General features: G+C 45.2%; 2 protein-coding genes across 2 annotated transcripts in view; both read right to left on the bottom strand.

The window, feature by feature from the left end:
• SMU1 (transducin family protein / WD-40 repeat family protein) overlaps positions 1–21,806 on the bottom strand; it is a 64,159-nt gene extending 42,353 nt beyond the window's left edge. The window contains exons 1-8 of the mRNA XM_086775835.1: positions 21,671–21,806; positions 20,536–20,746; positions 20,286–20,438; positions 20,157–20,205; positions 19,823–19,906; positions 19,597–19,700; positions 19,342–19,428; positions 19,162–19,215 (exon numbers count right to left, since the gene is read on the bottom strand). Coding sequence (XP_086631961.1) covers positions 19,162–19,215; positions 19,342–19,428; positions 19,597–19,700; positions 19,823–19,906; positions 20,157–20,205; positions 20,286–20,438; positions 20,536–20,746; positions 21,671–21,699 — 771 coding nt within the window. The 5' untranslated portion in view covers positions 21,700–21,806. The remainder of the gene's footprint in view (positions 1–19,161; positions 19,216–19,341; positions 19,429–19,596; positions 19,701–19,822; positions 19,907–20,156; positions 20,206–20,285; positions 20,439–20,535; positions 20,747–21,670) is intronic.
• Positions 6,947–8,470, bottom strand: LOC147617560 (uncharacterized). Its single transcript, XM_086775431.1, has one exon. The coding sequence runs from the start codon at positions 8,163–8,165 to the stop codon at positions 7,329–7,331; it is 837 nt and encodes a 278-aa protein (XP_086631557.1). The 5' UTR covers positions 8,166–8,470; the 3' UTR covers positions 6,947–7,328.
• Positions 21,807–25,546: the final 3,740 nt, after the last annotated feature.

The raw sequence follows: 25,546 nt of genomic DNA, 5'->3' as shown, positions 1-25,546 counted from the left end.
TGATCCTGTGTCTCTGCCTCTGGCCCTCTTTGCTGCTGCTGCTTGACTTGAACCAGCTTCATGCTCTTGACCACCCATTGCTGTAGATACTTCCATGGTTAGTTAGTACGAAAGGTACGATACGGTACGATACGATAAAATACGGTACTAATTGGTACCTTAAAATTTTTTGAGGTACGGTACGATATTAGTACGTTTTTTTAAAAAAAAATACTTCCTAAACTTAAAAATTGTAGACAAGAAGTTACAAAATAGTAGAACCATGAACATAATGTCATCATGCCATTAGAGTACAAAATTGCTACAAAAGGATAGGCCAAAAACTCATGGCATGGGCGACCGCCAACATGCGTACATACATGATACTACATACTACAATACATCATCGATGGGCTAGAAGGAGATAGATGCCCAATGCCTAGAGAGCTATAACATATCAAAAGTCTACATCATCACCAACATCTGCATGATCATCAACATGATCACTACTAGAGTGTCCATCAAGAGAGTTCTCTGAAGAGGACTCTTCGAAGGTGGACGAGACACTTTGGGGATCATTCTCGCTAAGTAGGTTGCCATCATCATCAAACAAGGGCTCTCTAGGCAGTGGGGTATCATCATGAGGGGGCAATGGAATATCATCATGAAGGTGGGGATTGAAGCTCGAGGATCCCCGTCTCACGTATGTGCGAAGGCCACCCTTTGCCGATACCGAAGGAGGAGGCCTATGAACTCCAACTGCTCGGCCCCGTCCATGCTGACTCCTAGTGCTGCGAGTATCTGCTGCCACAAGCTCACTATAGAGCTCCATGAAGATTGCCTCCTCCTCCTCATCAGGCAATATGATCGCTTGCCTAATATGGCAATGGCAAGTGCACACGCTCCTGACAAACAGCTCCCTATAGGCTGCAAAGGGCGATGAATGGCTCTCTAGAAGACTGAAATTGCTCCACGCAACAACAACAACAACAACAACCCCCCCCCCCCCCCCCCAAAAAAGGTACGGTATCGTACGAATCCGTACGGTACCGTACCGTACGGTAGGTACGTACGGTTTCAGTCGTGCGACGTACGGAACTAACCCTGGATACTTCCTCTTCGGGAATGGCCAAACACTTTCGCCTCCACATTTCAAGGCTTTCCCGAACATCTAGAGGAACAGAGGGGCATGGCCCTACATCTTTGTTTGGAACATGAGCAAGATGGTCCTTCACACGGGTGACACTCCCCGTTTTGACCAACCCACAATATCTACATCTCCATTTCCTGGAGCCACCAGATCCTGCATAACCCCCCACTTGCTCCACATGCTGCCAAAAATGATCCAGAGTCCGAGCCATGTTACTTGTGCGGTTCGAGGTCGGGAGACTCGGAGAGATTTGAGAAGTGGAGGCTGTTTTTCAGGTCCTGCAGGCTGCGAGCAAGGTGCGACTCCTTCTTGCTTGGTAGAGCTTAGATGGCAAAGGTGGAGGCCCCAAGTAGAGGTAGAGGGCGTGGTAGAGGGCTGATGTGGAGGTAGAGGGGTAGAGGGCAAGGTAGATGGGTAGAGCAGCTCCAAACAGGCGGCGGAAATAAGTGCGCAGAATGGCGGCGAAAAACAGCACGCGGGTTTCTAAACCCTGGAAAAACAGGGCCTTGGAAACGCCATTTCTGGAAACGGAAACGTTTCCAAAACGTTTGGTGGGCCAGAAACGGCGTTTCTGGAAACTGGGTTCATAACCCGCATCTGTACTTCCAAGGAAATCCTCTTCATGGGCGATACCCTGTTGTAAAGAGAAGCCAAATGCTGCCATATACCTCTGGCCAGCGTCATATGCTTTACATGATTGATTACCTGCGGTGTGCAGTTGAGAAAGATAAACGAACGGACCCTGGCGTTGACACTGTAACTCACGGCGAGAGTGCCCGGGGGACTAGGGCCTTTGACACACTTGTTGATACCATCAATGCATATTAAAACATTTAAACATGGCCACAGCCTTAACACATATCCATCATCACTTTGCATAAAACATAAAGCTGGACAAAACATCCACAAATGCTGAAAATGGAGCTTGCACGTGTGACACCGCATAGAGGCCGGAATGGGCCGACCCCCCCCTTGGAGTATTTTATTACCCAAGGAGAATAATATCATGTACAAGCTTTGAGGGCCTTACTCTCCCCACGGGAGATGCCGGATTATCCCTATACAAATGCCATAACACAGCCCAACACAAGGCTACCAAGCCGGAACATAGGCTGTAGAAATGCCGAGCCAACTATATAATCCATATACCTCCGTGTGGGTACTGATTCTTCCCCAAAAACCACGGGTCTTCATGCAATAGAGCTGGAATAGCAAGTATAACTCTCCATTCAGCCGGTACAACAGGTACAATTGCTGGTACAATAAGTACAATGGTTGGTACAGTAAGTACAGAGGCTGGTACAGCAAGTACAACAAGTATAAATGCTGGTACAGCAGGTACAATGACTAGTACAGCAGGTATAGTGGCTGGTACAGTCGGTACGATGGCTGGTACAGCAGGTACGATGGTTGGTACAGCTGGTACAATGGCTGGTACAGCTGGTACAAATGCTGGTGCAACAAGTACAATGGCTAGAAATCATAATAAATGATTAAATACCCTTGCCTTCAGTATTTCTTCGCGATGAAAGCCTCCAAAACAATCCCAAACAGCCGGTATTCTTCATGGGCAGCCTTCAAGAGAGAGAGAAAGAGAGTAGCCATCATTAGGGCAGCCTGTAACGGTGGTAGAGGCTAGTGTGCAGCAAGAGTGCCTCCATTAATGAAGAGAGAGGGCTCCAATTTATAGATTTGGACCTCCCATGAGCTAAAATGGCAAGAGAAGGCTACAATGACAAGTGGAGAGCCACACAATAGCTGAAGTGACAAGTGAGAGGCCACTTGTCTCACTTTGATCCATTTTCTAACAAGTGTCAGGCCACTTGTCTCACTTTGATCCACTTTCTTGCCACATGTCCCAATCTAAGAGATGGGTTCTCCCATAATCTTTAGCTCTAAAAATATCCCAACTAGTAGACATTCTGTCATAGGCACTTTGCCAACTCTTGGTATCTACTCAATTCCAGATGTAATGACGCGAACAGAATTTCCATCGGAGTCATGCCAAAAATAGCAACTCTCCTAAATTTTAGGAGTGTGGTCCTTTGTATTCTAGGATAATCCCCCATTCCCAAAGCTTGTACTTTCCAAATATTTAAACATCCTGGAGTCCACCAGACCCCTTTCAGACTGGGAAATGTCCAGGCTGGTGACATCCTCCCCAACTTCTTAAAAGTTGTCCGCAACTTTAAGCTTCAAGCCATATATTCAAGATTAATCATGTCCCATCGATTGGGCGAGACGAGACAATCTCAAAAATCCACTATAACTGAAGAATCCATGTCCCAAAGAAATGGGCGAGACTAAATAAGTCTCCATAATACCAATATCAAAATCATGTCCCAAGATAAATGGGCGAGCAAAAACAGTCCCATAAGTCCAGATATCATAATCATGTCCCAAGATAAATGGGCGAGACAAATCAGTCCCATAAGTCCAGATATCATAATCCATGTCCCAAGTAAATGGGCGAGACAAAACAGTCCCATAAGTCCAGATATCATAATCCATGTCCCAAGTAAATGGGCGAGACAAAACAGTCCCATAAGTCCAGATATCATAATCATGTCCCAAGATAAATGGGCGAGACAAATCAGTCCCATAAGTCCAGATATCATAATCCATGTCCCAAGTAAATGGGCGAGACAAAACAGTCCCATAAGTCCAGATATCATAATCCATGTCCCAAGTAAATGGGCGAGACAAAACAGTCCCATAAGTCCAGATATCATAATCCATGTCCCAAGTAAATGGGCGAGACAAAATAAGTCTCCTGCCAACAAGACATCGGTCCACATGACCCTTGGCATGGACATAAGTCCCGTCATGTCCACTTTACCGTGTTGGTACTCTGACCACACACCTTGGATGAGAGGTGGGCTCAAGTAAGATAAAACAATCACTCGCAGGCATAGATAACCTGGTGTTCCATAAGCATTTCTGCTACACATAGTTTATAGGCATTTCGGCCACCAACTCACACTACCCTCTCAAGTGCCCATGTTCCCTTCCATCTGCTCTCTATTGTTCCACCCACACATGGTAGAAACAATCTTCAAGAGAGCACGTAGGATAAGAGAACACTACACAGGGTATGTTGTGCTTGTCACTACCCTTTGAAGTGCCCATGTTCCCTTCCATCTGCTCTCTATTGTTCCACCCTCACATGGTAGAAACAATCTTCAAGAGAGCACGTAGGACAAGAGAATACTACACAAGGTAAGTGAACCATGAGTTCCATAAGTCCAATGCATCCCAAATAAAGGGAGTCAAAAAGAATAATCCATAAACCAGCTATCATCATTCTTGTAGTTGAAAATATTCCACCTGCCATCATAACACACCATGTGTGCATGGCCGGAATCCACACGGACACCGCCCGAAGGTCCACAAATGTCCTGCCATGTCCTTGGACTCATATGCATCCACTCATATGATCCATACACATGCCCAGGTATAATACATACATGCATCCGCATGTTTCTAGGCCTGACACACATCCGCATGTCACTAGAATATAGGGGTTTGTGACATTCGTCCGAAGGTCCACAAATGTCCTGCCATGTCCTTGGACTCATATGCATCCACTCATATGATCCATACACATGCCCAGGTATAATACATACATGCATCCGCATGTTTCTAGGCCTGACACGCATCCGCATGTCCCTAGAATATAGGGGTTTGTGACAGACACGATCCCACATATGTGTCTGAGCCTCCCGGTCCTTTCGGATCAACGGTAACTCCCCTTCCTCTACTTCCGGCCATGGAACACCAACAACAACGAAATGAGTGAGGTCGTAAGACTCCAAAACAGATTCCATCATAACCTTCCATATGCCGTAGTTGCTCCCGTCCAACTGACGGTCCACCGGGAACGTGGGGAGTGTCGGGATCTTCACATGCCTCTCGGCCATCTCAATCAGATCTGCCATTGCGGGGATGTACTCTGAAAAGGGTGGGTGGGTGGGAACAAAGAAGATCTAATACCTGCAAGTGGCTGTCCAGCAAATCAGCCCGCCGTCCTCTTGCTTCTCCTCTTCCCGAAGAGTCCAAAACAGTCCACCAATCAGCCACACAACAGTCCCCCTCTTGCTCACACAAATCCCAAGAACTAGCCAATATATAAAAGGGATCACTTTCAAGTAATAAAATCAAGCAAGCTCTCAAGTCTTTCTATGAATACAAGCTAGGCTCTGATACCATGTCAGAATACGCAACGGAGATGATGACCAAATCTAGGAACACAAGAGCAAAACACATGCAGAAAAAATACAGCACAAGAGAGAGAGAGATATAGGCGTGTAACTCTGCTCTATATACACAAGAAGATCCCGGAGTATGATAAAAATTGGCAAGGGGGCTGGGGGCCTATTTATATGGCCCCCCAACAGCAGTCGGCCTGCTGTAGGGCAGCTGACTGGCCTTGAAACTCCACGACCAGCATACATATCCAGTCGGCCAGCTTGTCAGCAGCAGTCGGCCATCACATACATGGGGTCGTGGACCAGTTCCAGTAGTCGGCCAGCTTGTCAGCAGTCGGCCATCACATACATGGGGTCGTGGACCAGTTCCAGTAGTCGGCCAACACATGGGCTGCCTCCCAAGCCACAGAAAAATGGGAAAAAATAGGGGAAAAATGGGAAAACACCTCATAAGGGCGGGCACACCCACAACAAAGGCCCTTGTGTATAAATATAGACAAGAGATGACTTCTAACAGGTTTCATGGTTCCATCGCCGGGATGATCGTCAACTTTCTCAAGGAGGCAAGCCCGTGGTTGTCACATCAAAAGCTTCAACTTGTGGAAAGTGAAAAGAAAGTGCAGGAGACAGTGCAGGATTGTATGTCTTTGTATGTATGAGGTGAAGAGCAAAAGCTAAAGATGAAGCTCAGAAGAAAAGACACCAAGGACAAGAAGTAGTTAGCCAAAAACAAGAAGCAGTTGAAGTGTTATGGTGCAAAAGATGGGTTGAAGGCTATGGCTTTCAACACTTTGTCACCAGTGGTATCTTCACGGAGGCTTCATGGGTTCGGAAGGCAGCTTCTTTCTATGTTTATCAGTGGTGATCTACTATGCTTCATTGGGACTTGTGCTTACCAAGCAGGTTTTGGGTGCCTGTGGATGTATCAGATGAGGCTCATACGGAAGCGGAGGAACTTGATTTCAAGAATTTTTCACCGATGGATGAGAAGTGGATGGAGAAGGGTGACTTAGCAGATTCACCTATGGTATTGCAGCTTTATCTTGATGCTTTTGAGTTGGGGCCAACTCTTGTTCTGGCTCATTCAGGTTCAACAGAGCCTCGTGATGCTCAAGAGGGGGGTAGCACCTCCACTCCCTTGTTACAAACAGGCTTAGTTTTTCATCTAGGAGTCGCTTGGAGACATCTTTGTATTCACCCGAAGGTACTGGAGGCTGACAGTACATCTGCTTATGGGACTTCTATAATATTGTGTACTAGTCACACGAGATCGTAAAGTTGGGTATGGTTCACAGTCGGCCGCACCATGAACTATAACTGCAACTATGGATAACTCTATGGAGGGCATAAGTCTTGCGAGCAGTCCTAGAGTGGTTTGGTACATATATGGATTGAACTCTATTTGTGCATGTATGCACACACTTTCTGGTATTATTATTATATTCTGTTGCCATTGGATACTGGTACCCTTGAGAATACATGGATAATACTCTGGAGTGAGTGGTGTGATGCATGTATATTGGTATGATCATAGTTACCAGGGGACGAGGACGGGGACGGGGACGGGGGACGGGGACGGGGACGGCTAAAGGTAGGGAACGGGGACGGGGGGTGGGGACGGCACTCAAAGTTGTTAATTTTAGAGGAGTAAAGAATCAAGATTAATCAATCAATAACAACAAGCTTTCTAACTCCAAAAGTTATGAATCATGATACACATTACATTTAAAATTAAATTACGATACGAGGTGCAAGAGTCAAGAGTCAAGACTTGCAAAGTCGGAAAAGAAAGACTTTAAAGTTGATAACATTAAATAGATATACTCAAAAGATGTTGGGGCCTAGGCGATACAAAATATAAGTCACTCACTCTCATACTCTGTGCTCCCAATAAGAGAGGTGCTAGCCTCATGATCATGAGTGCGTGAAGTGTGGATGGGGGTTGTGTCATCCGATGAAGGCTCATGATGAGAATCATCTGTCCCACCCTCCTATGCAATAGTTGTAGCTGCCTCCTCTTGTTCCATCTCCCACTGTGTAAAAGTATCGGCATTGCATCTTGCACTCTTGCCAAGCATGCGCAAGTTTGCGCTAATGAAGACAAGATCATTAGCTCTTTCCACCCCAAGCCGATTTCTTTTCTTTGATGAAATATGACTGTAGGAGGACCATAATTGCTCTAGGCAAGAAGAGCTAACGGACTGGCTCAAGATCCGGATCGCCAACTGTTGTAGCTCTGGTCCATCTGATCCGAAGTCCTCCCACCATAATGCTGCACCAACCTTGAATCTGTCCTGCTGCGCATCTGCACATCCATATGAGCCTTGAAATGCCCTGTAATTAGAGAGCTGGTCTCTAATTTTGCGCCTGATTTCTGCATCCGGCGTGAGGCGATCCAAGATGAGTCTCCAAACGTTGCTCACCTCTTTATCACCCTCCTGCCCTTTTCCCTGAAATTCTGGGTCCACCATAAAAGCAGCTGCATGTAAAGGAGAGGAATATGAGCTCCATCTCGCCACACAAAGCGAGTGGATCTCCTCATATCTATCTACGTCTGGCTCAAGCTTCTCAAGACTCTCTATCATCCGGTCCATGGCTTCGTATACTTTGCCGATGCATGGCTGCATAGCATCAACAATCCTGAGCAAGTGGACAATGGGATGCACCATGGCGTCAGTACGCTTGAGGTCCTCCCAAAAATCAGCATCGTCGACCTTTTTCTTGCATGAAATCCCTACTTGTGTACGTGCAAAAGATGAGGAGCAAAACTCATCACTGATGAATAGTTGCCGCACGGCACCCTGACAATCCTTCAAGCGATGCAACATAAGAAAGTTGTATGCAAAGCGAGTGTCCGAGTACTTGAGAAGGACCTTTGTGGACCTCTTCCCAAACTCGGATCGAAGGTATGTGTGATTGTTGATGAAGGTCACAATTGCACATGCATCATCAATCACCGATTCAATCCATGACAATTCAAAAGATTATTGAGACAATGTGCCATGCAAAAAGAGACGGTGATTTGAGGATACATACTCTCAAGAATAGCTCCCGCTGCCCTATTTGTCGCCTCACCATCCGTGACGAAACCGATCACACATTCGGAGGGCCGATAATCTCAACAGCACTACTCCACTCACCAACATCCGCACTCTTTCCCGTCCCTGAAGCATCATGTGAGGAGACAAAGTACATCTCCCCCCGTGAGTATGCCACAAGGCCAAGGATAGACCTTTTCCACGTGTCACTCCATCCGTCTGCAATCAAAGAGACTCCATTGCGAGCCCATTGTCTCTTTGTGTTTGCCGCCGCTTGCTCAACAAGGCGTTTCTCCTTGTCAAGCATAGTGGTCCGCAAGGTTTCGGAGGATGGAGGTGTGTAGTGAGGACCGTACTCACCAATCTTCTTCACCATCGTTTTGAAGTAGTCGGACCTATTTATCATTTCAAAAAAAAAAAGAGGGTAAGTAATTAGAATGGCAAAATGGTGACCCGTGTCACTCCATCCGTCTGCAATCAAAGAGACTCCATTGCGAGCCCATTGTCTCTTTGTGTTTGCCGCCGCTTGCTCAACAAGGCGTTTCTCCTTGTCAAGCATAGTGGTCCGCAAGGTTTCGGAGGATGGAGGTGTGTAGTGAGGACCGTACTCACCAATCTTCTTCACCATCGTTTTGAAGTAGTCGGACCTATTTATCATTTCAAAAAAAAAAAGAGGGTAAGTAATTAGAATGGCAAAATGGTGACCCGTGAATCGTGACTCGTGAGACATGATGATGAAATCATGTGAGTGAAATACGTACCGTGCCACGAAAAGCAATGTGGTCATGGAAAAAGAAGCGGGCCACCGCGGCATCAACCTCCTCCTCCTTTTTGGGATCCCAACTCCCCTCAAGAGTACTTTGCCGACGAGAGAGAGAGGGTGGACTAGGTTGCGGCATTGAGAAGGCGGCTTGTGTGAAGCCTCGAGTAGTGCCACGAGGAGGGCGTGATGGAGGGGTAGATGAAGATGCACCACCACCTGATGTAGAACCTGATGTTTGGGTTGGAGTGACATAAGTGTTGGGATCCACTCCACGCACCCTTTGGCTTGCACTCAAAGCTTGATGGGCGGCAAGCTTTGCAAGAAGCTCCTTTCTTATCTCTGGTGTGACCCGCTCACAAAATTTCACCTCATGACCAGGCTCATGCAACAAAGGGCCCTCACCCTATTGGCCCCACCCACACGCTTATATGGGCAAAGCTTGCATGTCCATGGACGTGCACCCCCCGCATGAGTAGGAGGCTCGAAGTTGACCTCATCCCACCATGACCACCCATCCGTTCTACTCCTACCGCCCGCACGAGAAGAGGATGCCATGAATAGTTAGTAATTTAGTAGTAGTCTAGTAGAAGAGGGTGGAGAGAGCTTAGAGGGTAGAGTAGGAGAAGTAGAGGGAAGATTGAAGTAGTCTAGTAGGAGAGGGTGGAGAGGAAGGTGGTGGAGTAGGAGAGGGAGATAGTGGAGAGGAAAGCTTGAGTAGGAGAGGGAGATGGTGGAGAGGAACTCAAGTCTTGGAAGGCTTGAGTAGAAGAGGAGTAGCTTGCAGCCCATTATATAGAATATGGTAGCTGGCTCTCTCTCTCTCTCTCTCTCTCTCTCTCTCTCTCTCTCTCTCTCTCTCTCTCTCTCAAACTCTCAAACGGCCAGCCGCCAACGGCTAGTAGCCGTTATCTGAAAAAAAAACGGCTAGAATTGAAGCCGTTGCAGACGTCCCCCCGTCCCCGACTAACGTCCCACCGTCCCCCCGGGCGGGGACGGGCGTCCCCTGGTCACGTCCCGTCCGTACCGTCCCCCAAGCCGTCCCGCTGCCGTTACGCAAATGTCGTTGTTCGGGACGGCGTTCCCACGTCCCACGTGGGCGTCCCGCCGTCCCCCTGTCACTATGGGTATGATACATCAAGTACTTTATTATATTCTGAAAGCATCACTGAGTGTGACTCCTGCGGGATGACCATGTACAGAGTGGGTAAAGCATCAAGAGGGACATATGTGGAAAGTACTTAGTGGATGTATAGTTTAGATGCATTGAGTGCTTTCATATGCTCATGTTGTACCATCAGTCGTGGGTCTTGCGGGATGCCCATGGGTGTAAGGCTTGCGAGCAACCCTTAGACTGTTACTTTGGAATAGGTAGAGCATCTTGAGGAGCATATTGTTTGCGAATGCATATATGTGTCATGCATATGTTTGTCATACGTAGAATGATGCATGGTTTTGTTTTTGGCTAACACAAGTTACGTGTTTCCACTTGGTTTTAGACTTTTGCTACAGGTGTTGTTTGTCACTTTGATGTGACAGTGTGGCCTTATTGTCCAGGATGATTGTTTCATCACCTAGATGCACTGGAGGGGCATTGCTTTTGTCATATGGGGAATCTTTGCTCATACGATGCCTTACTGTGTTATTGAGTGCAATCAAGGACGCTTGCTTTTTTTTCAAGAGAGGGGTATGTTACGACCCTGTGTTTTTCTCTAGACAACAAGCAAGTGGACACGAGCACGGGATGGACAGTATGAATGGCATCCATTTGGATATGAAAAAGAAACCCATGTGGGGCAGCCCAAGTGTGAAAGGGACAAAAAGGGATTTTGAGTTTATAAGGTTTTATAACCTTTAATGACTTAAAATATTACTTTTTTGTAAGGATGCGTTTTTGGTTATTCGCTTTTGGCTTTTTGGAGAAAAGCGAGTTGAATTGCATCCTGGTTATTAAAGCGAAGCGTGGCGGATTCCAAAGTGTGGTGGTGTCGTGTGGTGGCGCATCATCTTGGCGATCTCTCTCTCGCTCTCAGGCGACTCACAGGTCTGCAAGTTAAGAAGTGTACGTGACGGCTGCGTGTGTGGAACCAGTCAGGCAGGCGATCGTCTGCAGCGTGGAAGCAGCCAGTTGGGCGACCTTCTGCAACTTGGAGCAATCCACGTGCACGTGGCGGCTGCGTGTGTGGAAGCAGTCAGGCAGGCGCCAGGCGGGTGACCTTCTACAGCATGTAGCGGGCCACATGTTGATGGCGGCTCCCTGTGTGAAAGTAGCCAGGCGGAGCGATGGCTTTAGGTGGTGGTGTAGGCAGAGCGATGGCCTATGGTGGTGGTGCAGGCGGAGCAATGGTCTCAGGTGGTGGCGGAGGCGGGGCGCCAGTGGACGACGATGGCATGGCCTATGAGACAAGCCCGAGCATGAAGATGTACAGCAACTTCGACACGATGGGTATCCGGGACGAGCTCCTGTGGGGCATCATGTCTACAGCTTCGAGAGGCCCTCAGCCATTCAGTAGCGCGCTAACCATCCCATCATCTAGAACCGTGACGTTATCGTCCAGGCCCAGTTCGGCATCAACAAGACCTCCATGATCACTCTCGCCATCTGCCAGATCATCGACACCTCCGTTAGAGAGTTCTCTATTTTTCTCTCTCTCTCTCTCATCATGAATTGCAGGCTCTGTTGAAGAGATTGGGATACAGAGGATCAAGCTAAGATGCACGGGATGATGTTCTTGGAAGAGATGTATTGTTCCTCTTCGTCTTGGACTTATGTGTATTCAGGGATTGCTTGACACGTCCTCTATCTTTCTCTCTCTGGGTTTTGGCAACCGTGCTTGGATGGTATATCTTTCTCTCTCTGGGTTTTGGCAACCGTGCTTGGATGGTTTTCGAAAGGAAACAGGATTTTGGTATCGAGGAAACAAGCCTATGGTTTATCGGATACAGGTCTTTGGTTTATCGGATACAGGTCTTTGGTTTCATGTGGAAAACATGTCTTTGGATTCATGTGAACAGGTTGTAGTTTTCTCGAGGTTACATGCAAGTTGTGGCTATAGGGAAGGACATCTGGTTTGGTACAGCCCTACTGTTGTTTGGGCAAGGGTTTGAGGGATCCATGGTAGAGATGGAGAAGACCTTTTCAGGCAGGGAGGTGTTGTACAGGTGTGCCTTCTCTACGGTATGTTGTGCTGTGATAACGAGATTTCTCTTTTGGAAGTCCTGGGTGAAACTATAAGGAATCCTATTGGTGGAGGATTCTACAAGTTGTACTTTGTTCTCAAATTTTTGATCAAGTAAAGAAATACCGCAAGGGGCTCCACTACGTTTTGGGGCCAATCGGTGTCCTTGTACTATTTACAGGAGCATTCTAGCTCCCCCTGTTTGTTTCCTTTTCCAGGTCCCCATGGGTGATTAAGTGTTTTGTGTGTGAGTGTTTGTTTCACCACCCGTCAAATTTCTGAAGGCCGGTTTCACAGAGCCTCCTCCTGTTGCGGGGACTCATCTCCAGCTACGGGCTCAACCTCCTCGACAGACTAAGACTGTCCAACTCGAACAGTCGACTGGGAATCATCATCAGAATCATCTGGGTCTCCAAGAAGTGGCGGCTCATCAACAGTGGAAACTGAAACATACTCATCAAAAACCACATCCTTGCTGACGACGACCTCGTTCCTTTCTGGATCATACAACCTGTATCCCTTGGAAAGAGAGTTATATCCCACAAAGACGAGCTTTTGGGACTTTGAGTCAAGCTTCCCCCTCTGCTTCTTTGGAATGTAAACATATGCATCACTCCCAAGCACACGGAAATGGGAGACATCAGGTTTCCTGCCAAAATACGCCTCAAAGGGAGTCATGTTCGGTACTGAAGTCGTCGGAGAACAGTTGAGGATATGGAGAGCCGTAGCCACAACCTCTCCCCAAAGTGGATGAGGAAGATCACGATGCTCCAGCATCGTCCTCGCCATCTCCACCACAGTCCTCTTCTTACGTTCAACTACTCCATTCTCTGACGGCGAACCTGTATTGGCCAGCTCCCGCTTGATGCCATGTTCCGCACAAAACCGCACGAATGCATTGGAAGAGAACTCTCCTCCTTTAAGCCCTAAGAGTCTTTATCTGCAAGCCAGACTCTTTCTCCACCATCACATGCCACTCTTTCAACCGAGCAAAAGCTTGGTCCTTCTGTGGAAAGAAAATAAACCCAAGAGAATCTGCTACAATCATCTACAAGCAGCATGAAGTACAAAGAATCTCCCAAGGATGGCGTCTGCATAGGTCCACACAAGTCACTGTGTACCAACTCCAAAGGTTTCGAAGTCCCCCTAGAAGCCTGCTTCAAAAAAGATTCCCTGTGCTGCTTACCACGAATGCAAGAACTACAGCGTCCCTGCCTGCTGCCAACATCTAGCAAGCCAACCACCATCTGGTCTCGGAAAGCTCGCCGCAACGCATCCACATTCAAGTGGCCAAACCGAAAGTGCCACATTAACCTGGCCAATCTCGTGGTCCTGTAGACTGCAATAGAATGCTCCTCAAACTCCACCCGAAAGCTAGTCTTGCACACCTAATGCACAGACAACAGATGAAAACCAAGTGCAGGGACGTAAAGAACACGAGAGGAATGCTTCCCCTCTCTGCCATCGGGAATGATCTCCATCCAGCCCTCACTATGAATCGGTATGATGGAATTGTCACCAATGAAAATCCTGAAAGAAGTCACGGAAAGGAGTAATGTGCCTGGAAGCACCACTATCAAGAATCCATTCCTGAGTATCCTTGGCAGTGAAGCCAACTGCCTACTCGCTCGAAGAAGATAAAGCATCGGTGTCCAACATCTCCAAGTGAACAAAGACTGGAGTCTTTGCAGCTGAAGCTGAAGAATCAGCGCTCTTTCCAGTCCGCTTGGGACACTTCCTTCAACAGTGGCCTTTCTCGCCACAATCATTACAGGTCCTCTCGGCCTTTAGTTTCTCTCGGTTTGAATTGGGCTTCTTCTTAGAAGACTTCTCCAATGAAGACTTCCCTTTGCCCTTCTTGTTGTTGTTACGGCCTTTCAACCGTTGGCCAGTCAAGGTCTCAGAACCTCCGCCCTGTGGAGGGTTCGTGAATCGCTCTTCCTGGTCCAAGACCATGGGCACAAGCTCCTCCCATGTGATGGTGCTGGCCCTGTCGATGGTGATCAAAGAGGAGTAAAATGTTGAGTACTGAGAGGACAAGTGTGACAAAAACGTTATGGCCATATCCTCTAACGATATCTCTTTCCCGGCCTAGAGAACCTCCTGTTGAAGAACCTGCAACTTGTTGATGTGCTCCCGCATCGTCGACGACTTAGCAGGATTCATCACCCACATCTGAACTTCCAAGGAGATCCTCTTCATAGGTGATACCTTGTTGTAGAGAGAAGCCAAATGCTGCCAAATCCCTCTGGCTAGCGTCATATGCTTTATGTGATTGATCACCTGTGGTGTGCAATTGAGGAAGATGAAAGAACAAACTCGGCCATTAACACGATCCCATAATTGTGCCTGTGCCTCCCGTTCCTTCCGAATAGCGGGTAACTCCCCATCTTCCAACTCCGGCCGTGGAACCCCAACAACAATGACATCAGCCAAGTCATAGGACTCCAAAACAGATTCCATCATTACCTTCCATATGCCGTAGTTGTTCCCGTCCAACTGTCGGTCCACCGGGAATATGGGGAGTGTCGGGATCTTTACGTGCTTCTCAGCCATCTCAAGCAAATCTGCCATCTCAAGGGTTCACAAGGTCTTGTGTACATAGATGAAAGAGAGAGAGAAGCTTCTGTAACTCTGCTATATACACCAATAAAATCCCGAAATAATACATGGAAGAGTGTGGGGACAAGGGGCCATTTTATATGGCCCCTAGCTGCTGGTCGGCCAGCCCAGAGTCAGCCGACAGCAACCCACAACCAATAAATGCACAGTCGGCTAGCAGAAGGGCAGTCAGCCAGCACTAAAATGCAGTCGGGCATCACCAGATCAGTCGGGCAGCACAGACACAGTCGGCCAGGCATCTGGGGGCAGCCGATAGCCCACACACAGCTCCAAAAAAATAGGAAAAAATATGGAGAGTGAGGAAAAATGGGAAGACACCAAATACGGGCGGGCACACCCACAACAAAGGCCCTAACATAGTGCACAGACATGAGATGACTGCTAACAAGATTGTCCAACACATTCCTATGCATGGTATACTTGCATGCCTCGAACTATTTTCACATGGAATGTTTAACTCCCTACAAGATGTATGTGTCTTGCTTTGAGGCACGGGACGCCCGTCCATCCATGAATCTATATTCTGACCTTGCTTTTGGGTTGTAGACAAGTGGTAGGTATACCTCTAGACTCGTTGTTTAGTCATTCAACAGTTACGGCTTATTTTTTTCGTTTTTGTAGATTCGCACTTCATTAAAGGGCGGACTTATTATAAGTGACTTCAATTCACACTTCACTAAAGTGTGGGCGGATGGTTTATATGTGAGTTTCGGCATCCGATCGGCCAGGCTATTAAACAACAACCTTTATAAGAGATATGGGCGCCTATGTGAGCACCTACTTGGGCACCCTCCCCACTTGAAGGATGCTTCTTTCAAGAAATTCCTGAAGTGTCAAGGACACGAAGATAGCGGGGATTTAGCTAGATGTCACATGCACTCTGCACTGTAGTGCATGGTGACAAGATGGCTCATCATCAGTGCAACATTGTACAATATAAGAACCCTTTAGGATTTGATATTTGTCGTACACCGTGACCCCATTGTAATCCTCAGTCCAGGATATGTCACGCACGAGCTACGGAGGTCATTCTTCAGCCTTAGGGAATTAGTCAGACAGTCGAAGTACCTTAACCCACTTGGAGAGAATCATTCATGCATATAGATGTCATAGAAGCCTTAGAGTTGGCATCAAGACATATGTGCATTTTTGCAAAGCATTCATCCCATATTCATTTAGGCCATCTAGAGCTTTGCAGAAGCCTCAAAATATTATCTGATATTTTTTCCATATTTTATAGTATTTACTTACCATTTTTCCACATTATTATCATCATTATACATTTATTGGCAGGACATGAAGCAGTCGGCCAGTTTTAGCCAGCCGACTTGCTCAAGGAGTGCATATAATTAGCATCACTTGCTCATTCCCTCATTCATTCATCATCATTCAATATTCAGCCATCAAGCCTTCAAGTGTTTGAGCCTTCAGCAAAAGGAGCATAAACTATTGAGCATTCAGCCCTCATCACCAAAAACCCAGCATCATTCAGCATTCAGCCCCTTCAAGGTTCAGCGTTTTCAGCATCTACATAGTTTTCAGCATCCATACACCCATCGTTTTGCTTCAGCCCTTCCGGTGAAGGTAAAACGCATTCATACATTCATTTTCAGCATTCATTCACAGCCTAGAACCAATCCCAATCAGCCCATATCTCAGCCTCAGATTTGCAGCCTTCCTACATTCCATTGGAAGAGTGCATAGGCTTGAGATCGGTCATCATTGGTGCTTCTACAGCCGTGTACAGTTCAGCCCAACTCTTGGTCTTTCAAAGATCTTGCGTTTGGCTTCTCTACATTCCAAAGTCAGTCCAAAGTCATTCTCTTCAGAGTAATAAAGCAAATACTCCTAGCAATAGGAGGGGGCCTTCAATGGGTAATTCGGGACCCCATACGGTGTACAATTCTCTCTCTCTATCTCTCTCTCTCTCTCTCTCTCTCTCTCTCTCTCTTAAAGTTTGAAGTGATAAAAGTGGATTGCTAAACTGGCAAAACTCAAGATAAAAGAAGGCAGTGTGAGACTTGTGTGACAGGATCCTTAATTACGAATACTTCCGCTGCATGTTACACTAGAGAGGTGAAGAGGTGCATTTTTAGGAGGAACATATATCATTTCCCCACACCCTTCACCGCATTATACACCCTACCACGACCTCCAAACTAGTCAACCCATGATTGTAAGCTTGACCCTGTTGCTTTGCATTCATAGTTTTGACAATTTAGATTTATAGACATAGGAAAACTCAGTTTAAAGTTTTCTAAGAACATTTTGAATGGCACTGCTTCTCCCCCCAGGCTCCCAATTGTGCCCCTCTACAAGATGGGCCTTCTTGCCATCAGCCCACCACTGCAGTTCTCGTTGTCACTAACGCTCCTCCACCTTATCCTTTTGCCATAAGTTTTCAAGGGCTCGCTCATGAGCCAGCTACCTCTTCTCACGGTCGATCATGTATGCTCTGTTGGGGTGCTGTCAATTGCCATTGTCTCATCTCGTCTGAAACTATCACAAGACAGCTCTTCTCACGGTCGACCGCATATGCTGTTGGGTGATGTTGATTGCCATTGTCTCATCTCGTCATGAGACTATCGCAAGGCAATTTGCCCGGCGACTGATTTGCTAAGCACCGCCATAAGATCACTACCCGGTGATAAGCCACCGGGTAACCGGTGTCGCAATTATGTGGCATCTTGGAGCCTGAGATGGCAGTCCTTAACTCAAGGCCTCTTCCTAGGTACTCATAGTGGGGAAAACCCATATGGCCACCCACTACACCTTTAGTGGATGGTTTACTTGCACTAAGCTCTAGTACCAATTTTACATGCGCAGAAGATTAAGTGTGTTCGTTAGCGGCAATCAAGTGCTTATGCATAGAATTAACATGCAAAAAAGGAATAAGGGGGAGAGAGAATGCTCACGATACCGATTTGGGTCCCAATAACCCAGTAAAGGGCCCCCACCCAAGGGTTTATTTGTTTTACTGATGTAGATGCAAAGCTGAATACAATGGTCGTTGACTGGACTGCAATTCAACTATAAACCTGCGTTTCCCTCTAAAGTGCACACTCTGCTCCTACGTTTCTCCTTCTGTTGCCCCATGTGGTTGGTGATGGCTGCTTCTGAAAAAAGAGCACTGTGTTTTACTGCTACACTGACTGCCTGGTGGACTGGAAAAACAGATATGCCGAACGCACTTCAGTTGGTCAATCAAAAGATGACGAGAAGTGGGGGCCAGACTAGGTGCATGAGGAGTCAGGACTGGTCAGGTTGCTGACCTGAGGTCGGCCTGCCCTATGGGCTGTTTGTGTGTTGTCAGCTGAGCCAACAGTCCATACGTGGGCTGTTGCATGGCCCTACCTGCCCCAAAATCGGACCTTGAAACCTGTGCACCCAAAAGGCAGCTTATGGCCCATGTGCTCTTTTCCCTTGCCTCCAAACTGGCCTAATGCTTGCACTGGTTGCTAAAGACTTCAGGTTTCGCACCTAGCAACCTGCCCACCCAACTACAACTAACCGAACTCACATTTCGGTGACTGGTAACTACCTAATAAGATCTCGGAAACGGTTTCTGCTTTACAACATACAAGTGGGTTACAACATCTATGCAGGACTTGCATGACAAGACTGTTCAGGACTGGCACAACATGACCTGACCAGCCCCAGCGATGCACTGGTGCCTTGTTTATGGACAATGGCTCACAAAAGTGCATATTTTCCAGCCTGGGTCCCTGCATGCATCTGTACCGCATCTCCATGTGGCATCCAAGTGCAGGATGCATGTGACATTCAAGAACCAACGTATGGATCGAAAACTTAAAAGAAAAGACACTGGTTTCCATCTGGAACAAGAGTAATCTTGGCCATGAGTCTTCACTACAAGCCAGTGTATTAGTGTGTTAACTACAATTGACCATTGGCCATGTTTCCACTGTCTTGAACATGACTTGATTATTTCGCAAATCATTTCATACTAACATTTTTTTTTTTTAACTATAAACTGCCAGGCAAAGTAATTTGTGTGGGGTCAACGGGTGCATAGCCCAGCGGTGAGGGATTATGACTGGAGGAGGGGAGGTCCCAAGTTCAAATCCCAACAGGACCCCATTGGTATTTAAGGAGAAAGAAATGGTAACATGTGTGGGATATTACAAAGACATGATCTAGGGGATCCACACAAAAATGCAGAAATTACATGATATAAAGTCAGCTAAAGAGATAACAAACTTACATCTGCCTGGTATTGCAAATCCTTCTTCAACTTCCCGCTAATGTAATCCCAGATCTGTAAACCAAAAGACCATCCATCGTTGCATTGCATAAATTTTAGCTTTCTTGAAGCAAACGAATCAATATAAAGATGTCATGTCCTGGCATAAGACATGCCACACAAAGGACAATGCAGACAAACCTCGAGGAAGCCATCAACTGATGAAGATACAAGGTATTGACCATCAGGAGAAAACCGGGCACATTCTGGGTGACTCTGCTTGCCAAACTGCAAAAACACCAAATCAAATAACATTACAATCACAAACACATAAGAGTCTTCTTCCAACATTTCAGCCCATCAGTTCCACAATGCATATCTTAATAGTAAACACAATGTCTGAGATCTTGAAAAGCCAGTCCACTTTCTATTTTAAATAGAAGATTTGAATATTACTTTTATAGAATGAGCTAGTGTTGTGGGATAAATTTCTTCTTCGTCTGCTTTCACTGCGGCCATACCTCTGAAAAGGTCAAACTGTGTTCCTGGTGGCAGCAGCCCTAAACACATTTTGCCAACAAACAACATAGCTGTTCAGTAAAACCAACGAACTCAGCATATCATGACCCTCATTAAAGAGGACAAAACTAGATAATTGGATCCCAAGAAAGCAGTAAGTAACCTTGATGTTGCTGCCATTTCAAAGCCTGACCAATGAGTGCCATCAATCTTGATGGGGGTACCACCGTCACCTCTGCTGTAAGCGCTGGACATTAGAAAACAAGAATGGCAAACTTCTTTCAGTATATGTCTGGCAAAAACTCATAAAAACCTACTTTGGTTTGATTACCACAAAGCTTTGAGTGGTGAGGCTGGCAAAAACCATATTTGAAATACAACAAACTTGTTACACAGCATCTCAAGAACTATAAAGGACCATGGAAACGCAAAATAAAAAATAAAAAATAAAAAATAAAAATCCAGCAGAGAAGCCACAACAGAATCAAATGACTTGCCTTGCCCTATTTGAGCTCTCCTCTTTTCCTTGGATGAATCTTGATAAGCCTGTCAATGTTTTACAAGCACATAATCAGCTTCCAAGCACTGAAATCATCCAAATACCTAACTCCATAAACACGTATTACCTCCCTAGGATCAAAGTATGTCCGCACTAATAAGTGCTCAAGTCGCAGATATCTTTCAGGCTGTTCCTGCTTCATGAATCCCATGGCTTGTGTTTGTCGCAGTATAGACCTTGCCGTGTCTAGCTCCCGCAACTCTATCATTTCCAATACAATCTACAAAAACCACTCTCACCAAACCATCCATGTTAATTTCCTAAAATACTTGACAACAAAGCAACCTATGGAAACAATGCAGAAAAGGGAAAACAACCTGTTCATAGAGATCTTCAAGCTTCTTCCTCGGAAGCTTGAGCTGGGCAACCTGAGGAAGGACTGCATCCCAACGCCCGTTGTTGATGTCGGCAACAAACGTCTCAAGACTGTCTACAGTGTTCAGTGAGACTTGGCATTCATTTTGCAATGTCTGGAATGTCTGCTGCAAAGAGTTTTCTTTACAGAATTGCAGAACAATTTTGATTACACTGCAGAAAGAGGAAAACAAGTAACATCTTCAATAAAATCGGTATATATTGCAAAAATGATGTTATTTCCAAAACCCTTGCTATAATTAACAAGTCCGGACATGAAAGGCAAGTAGAAAAGTCAACCCCTGTCTCAGAACAACACAGTTTTCTAAGTCCCTGCATTGTTACTTCACATCACATACTTGATCCCCGAAACCTAAAAGGGGCTCGGTAAATTGATGGGTCTAGCTAAATTCAAGAGATTAGAGTGGATTTTCATACTAGACTATAAATTAAAATGGGTTGTGGCAAGACTATTTTCTTCGTGGTCATTCCACTTCCTCCACCACCTTGGCAAGTAAACGTTTTTCTGCACCGCCTTCTCGTTTCCTGCCCATCACTTTCAAAGCTCAGGCTGGTCGATGCCACTATCATCCTCAGGATCAGCACTCCTGGCCAGCCATAACGTCCGTAAATGCCAGCCAAGTTTCCGGACAGGGTTCCTGGTTGGCATCGTTCGCCCTTTGCTGGAAAACTGGACCATTCCCTCCCGCTTGAATCTAGCTTCTGGGTTGTCCAGAAACCTCCAGGGAGACAGATTTGTGTTTATTTCTTTTCATTGTTTCTACTTTGGGATAGGGAGGGGGGGAGAAGCTTTCAGTGTGAGTTAATAACTTTTTGGTGAACATCAACGTGGTAGGGAATGCATGCCTTCATCTTCCATGTCTGTTTAACCTCATAATTGAACTCTGGGCATAGGAGCATTGGTCACTTCTTCGTGTTGCGTTACATACAGAAAGCAGTTGTACTGTGATATGTTAAGCAGTTTCTTTACCAAAAACCCTAATTTTTTCTTCATTATAAATGTCTCGCAGACATAGTAAAGGCTACAACACTGCACTGGAAAAACATCACGCTACATAATCAAAGTTGGGTTCTTACTCGGGAGCTTCGATTTCGAGGGCAGACATGTCGCTCCAAACACAGTTTCTTTGCTTCCCTTCTCTTTAGTAAGGGGGCCTGTGCCTACAGAGGCGTTTTAATTACTGTCTTAAGTAATTAATACCATAAAACATTTTTTCCCACATGCTGTAATATATATATATATATAATATGAGGAACATTACCACTATTCTAAATACTAGTCTCCACAGGATAGGAGAGGAAGGATACCATAGAGATAGGGGCCTTAAATTTGAAGCTCATTTTGGGCCTGAGAATATGAATGCACCGCTCCTCAAGCACTTAGTTTGCTTTGAAGAAAGCACCAAACTTAGCATACATGTACATCTGACATACATGTCTGTGAGAGCATTCCAACCCAGTCTAACAACAACCCCAATCTAGTTATTTTCCATCAACCTCTGTCAGTAAGAGATCACCTCACTTTGCATACATATCCATGTGGAAGGAGATTTGTCCCATCTTTCGGCGAAAGTAGATATCTAATGAAACATAATAAACACCAATATCACCAATCACACACAGGTACAAAATCATGAAATTAAATGAGAAAAGACTATGGTGAATACATGCTCCCCTTTGTAGACCACTAAAACTTCTCAAAACTTTAGCAAGAACAATCTTAACATACATGGTGGGATAAGATTTTTAAATCAAAAAGTCCTTGCTAACAATACCTTTTTAATTGCACAATGGAACACACATGTCAGCATTAGTAAGCTAGGAGAATAGTAGCTTGGCCTCCGTGAAGAGAGAGAGAGAGAGAGGGAAGGGTAAGGGAGAGATAATCTAAGAAACTTAAATATTTAAATTAAAAAATTTAGGGTTAGGTTTAGGTTTAGGGTTACGATTAGGGACCAAAATATACTTAAATATATAATTAATAAATTAATTATTAGGTGGCATAAAAAATAATTGCGTCATATGTATTTATACAACCTACAATTCTCATCTCATGGCACATCAATTCAATCAAGTATGAATGTAGACACCCATATGTCTTTGTGAGGAAACACATCCAAATTAGGAAGGCCTTGTTGAACAACAATGGGAAAATTAGGATATTAGTCATCTCTCAGAGTTCTTCCAGTAGTTGCCATTAGGTGAAACACTCTAGGTCTTTACCTTTGTCGTGAGACATAGCTCCTTCTCCTCTTAAGTGTTTAGCTAGATTGGTCCATTCAAATCTCTGTGGACCAATGCCTACACCATCTCTAACATGATCCATTTATTTCTTTCTGTTTATAGATGACTATATAAAGTAAACCAGCCACTTATGTTATCATTAGAACATTCTCCAAGGTTGGATATTGTCTAACCTTGAATGCATTTGTGAACCCTTAGGATGATGTTATTTCTTATTTGAAGTTGGAGATGTATATATTGGTATTGTGTTACTTTTAACCTAGGGATATTATTCTCTCTAAAAAGATGTATATTCAATGATTTTTTTAATAAATGAAATAACTTGAAATTGAAAATCCGTGGGTTTCAAGAAAGGAGAACTAGTGCTATTGCATAGTGCCAAATATAGGGGCCTTCAACTACTATTGAAAATCATTTAGATAACTTGATAAGGTTTTATCAATATCAACAATTTCAAAGAGTTCAAGCTCGAAGCATATCAAGTTCAGTCTACGCCTTCATCGGTTCAGGCTCGAAGCATATCAGGTTCAGGCCCTCTTGTTGAAATGCAAGCAAGAGTGGGCTATAGTGGATCAAATGCAAGAATCAACATAATTAGCAACAAAGTGATTAGATGATGATTAAGATGAGATTAGTGAGCAATTAATCTAATACGACAATGTAGGTATGGATACTCAAAAACCAACAATTTCTCATTAAGCCAATGCCTCAATTTATATGTCTGGGGACACCTTTTCCTATAATCTTTCCATACCCCTTCACTCATGCTACCCTTGATTCTCTCATCAGTAGATTCTTCTCACCTTTTCACTTCTACCCAACCACTTAATTACAGACTCCCTTTTACAGTCTCTTGCTAAGGGCTTGTTCCCACACACACCCATTCATTTGCATATTTCAACACCTCCCTCAAGTGAATAACTCAATTAATTACAGACTCCCTTTTACAGTCTCTTGCTAAGGGCTTGTTCCCACACACACCCATGCATATTTCAACACCTTCCTCAAGTGAATAGCTCTAGCACACTTGGACCCTATACCAAGTTTCCCTCTTACTTGGTAGCCCGCGACCAATGCCTCAAGTCCCTAACTCATAGTCATTGTTTGACACTCTCTCTCTATGTGTCCAAGGCTACTACAAGTGCCCGTAACTTTGACTAAAGTGCTCATGCATACATCTACCACATTGCCTACATCATCGATGGCTCAAAGGTGGTTTTACTTTGTTGGGGCAAGTTACATTAGGTTGTGGGGTTTCTCTCTCTTTCTCTCTCAGAAAAGATGTCATGACTCCTCTACCTTAGGAGTCTCCATCATGAAGTTTGCCGATGTCAATCCTTCTTCATTTGGTTTGCTGTAGCAGTCTCTAGCCATATGTCTTGGCTTCCCACAGTTGTGGTGGCAAGTGAAGGTCCTTCCTCCTCCCCTACCTCTTCCTCATCCTTGACCTTGTGCAATACCTCCTCGGGTGTAGAATGCTTTCTCCTCTCCAGTTGTTGGATCCAACCCTTTCTTCTCTTTGACCTTGTTCTATTACTCTAGTAGAGCTCCTTCTATCTCATGCAGCTTCAAATTTGGTACATTCTTTAAGGTTGCCACAATGTTCTCATACTCTCCCTTGTCCACACTCTTCAGAAGCACTACTAGTGCCTCGTCATCTTCTACCTTCTTCCCAATGGCTGCTAGTTGTTGCTTAATGCTTTTGTATTTGTTCAAGTGTGTGGTTAGAGGTTTACTTTCCTTCATGTCAAGTTTGTAGAATTGCATTAGTAGATTTATCTTTGAATTTTTTTGCTTGAGTACAAAATAATTTGTTAAGTTCATCCCATGCATCTTTAGCTCGTTGTATCCCTGCAATGTGGTGAATGATTTCATCATTCAAGCTAAGTGCAATGAGTCCTAATGCTTTCTCATTCCTGATCTTCCACTCATTCTCCCCAATCTCCTCTGGACATCGAGAGGAGATAAATGAAATGATCAATAATCCCACTTTCTTGGCAGAGCATGGAACTCTTAATTTAACAAAGGTGGGCTAAGGCCGTTAATAAAATGAGCGAGGTGATGAGGAATCGCCATAGACCTAGAATAGATAGATGGAACTATGCCGGTAGAGGACAAGGTCTAAGTAGCGACGGGGGTAGCTCCTTGGAGGCCAATAATAGATCCCCACATAGATCTAAATATAGCCACAAGGGTGGATTTATTGAATATGGCCGCAGAAATGGGTAGAGGCATGGTAAGAGAACTAGACACACGACCCTTGAATCCAAACCATCTTAGATGAAGCCACACATTCTTTTGTGTAGAAGTTCTCAAGAGATGGGGACCCGATCCAGCACATAGAGATCTTTGAGTCAACATGTGACACATGTGGGGTTGGTGAGCGACGTGACTATGATACATGCCTTTTCTATAGCTTTAAAAGGGAAAGCTCACCAATGGTATCAAACCTTAAAGTCGAAAGATAAAGTCAATTTCACACGACTTAAGAATGTGTTCATACCGAGCTTTGCTCGAAGTGGTGATAGGTGAAGTCCTATAGCAACTCCATAACATAAAGCAAAAAGAAAAAAAAATCCATGTGGGATTATGTTTCTTGGCTCAAGCACCTAAACTAAAGATGCAAAGTGAGGGAAAGGCTAACTGATGATCAGTTAGCCTTTCCCAGAGAGGAGTACGAGATCATAAGATGCATGATTATTTGGTGTT

Source organism: Cibotium barometz, chromosome 36 (assembly GCF_041138505.1).
Source record: "Cibotium barometz isolate CiBa-2024 chromosome 36, ASM4113850v1, whole genome shotgun sequence".
NCBI classification, from domain to species: Eukaryota; Viridiplantae; Streptophyta; class Polypodiopsida; order Cyatheales; family Cibotiaceae; genus Cibotium; species Cibotium barometz.
The sequence above is the reverse complement of the archived record's forward strand: the minus strand, read 5'-3'. Positions and strand labels throughout refer to the sequence as shown.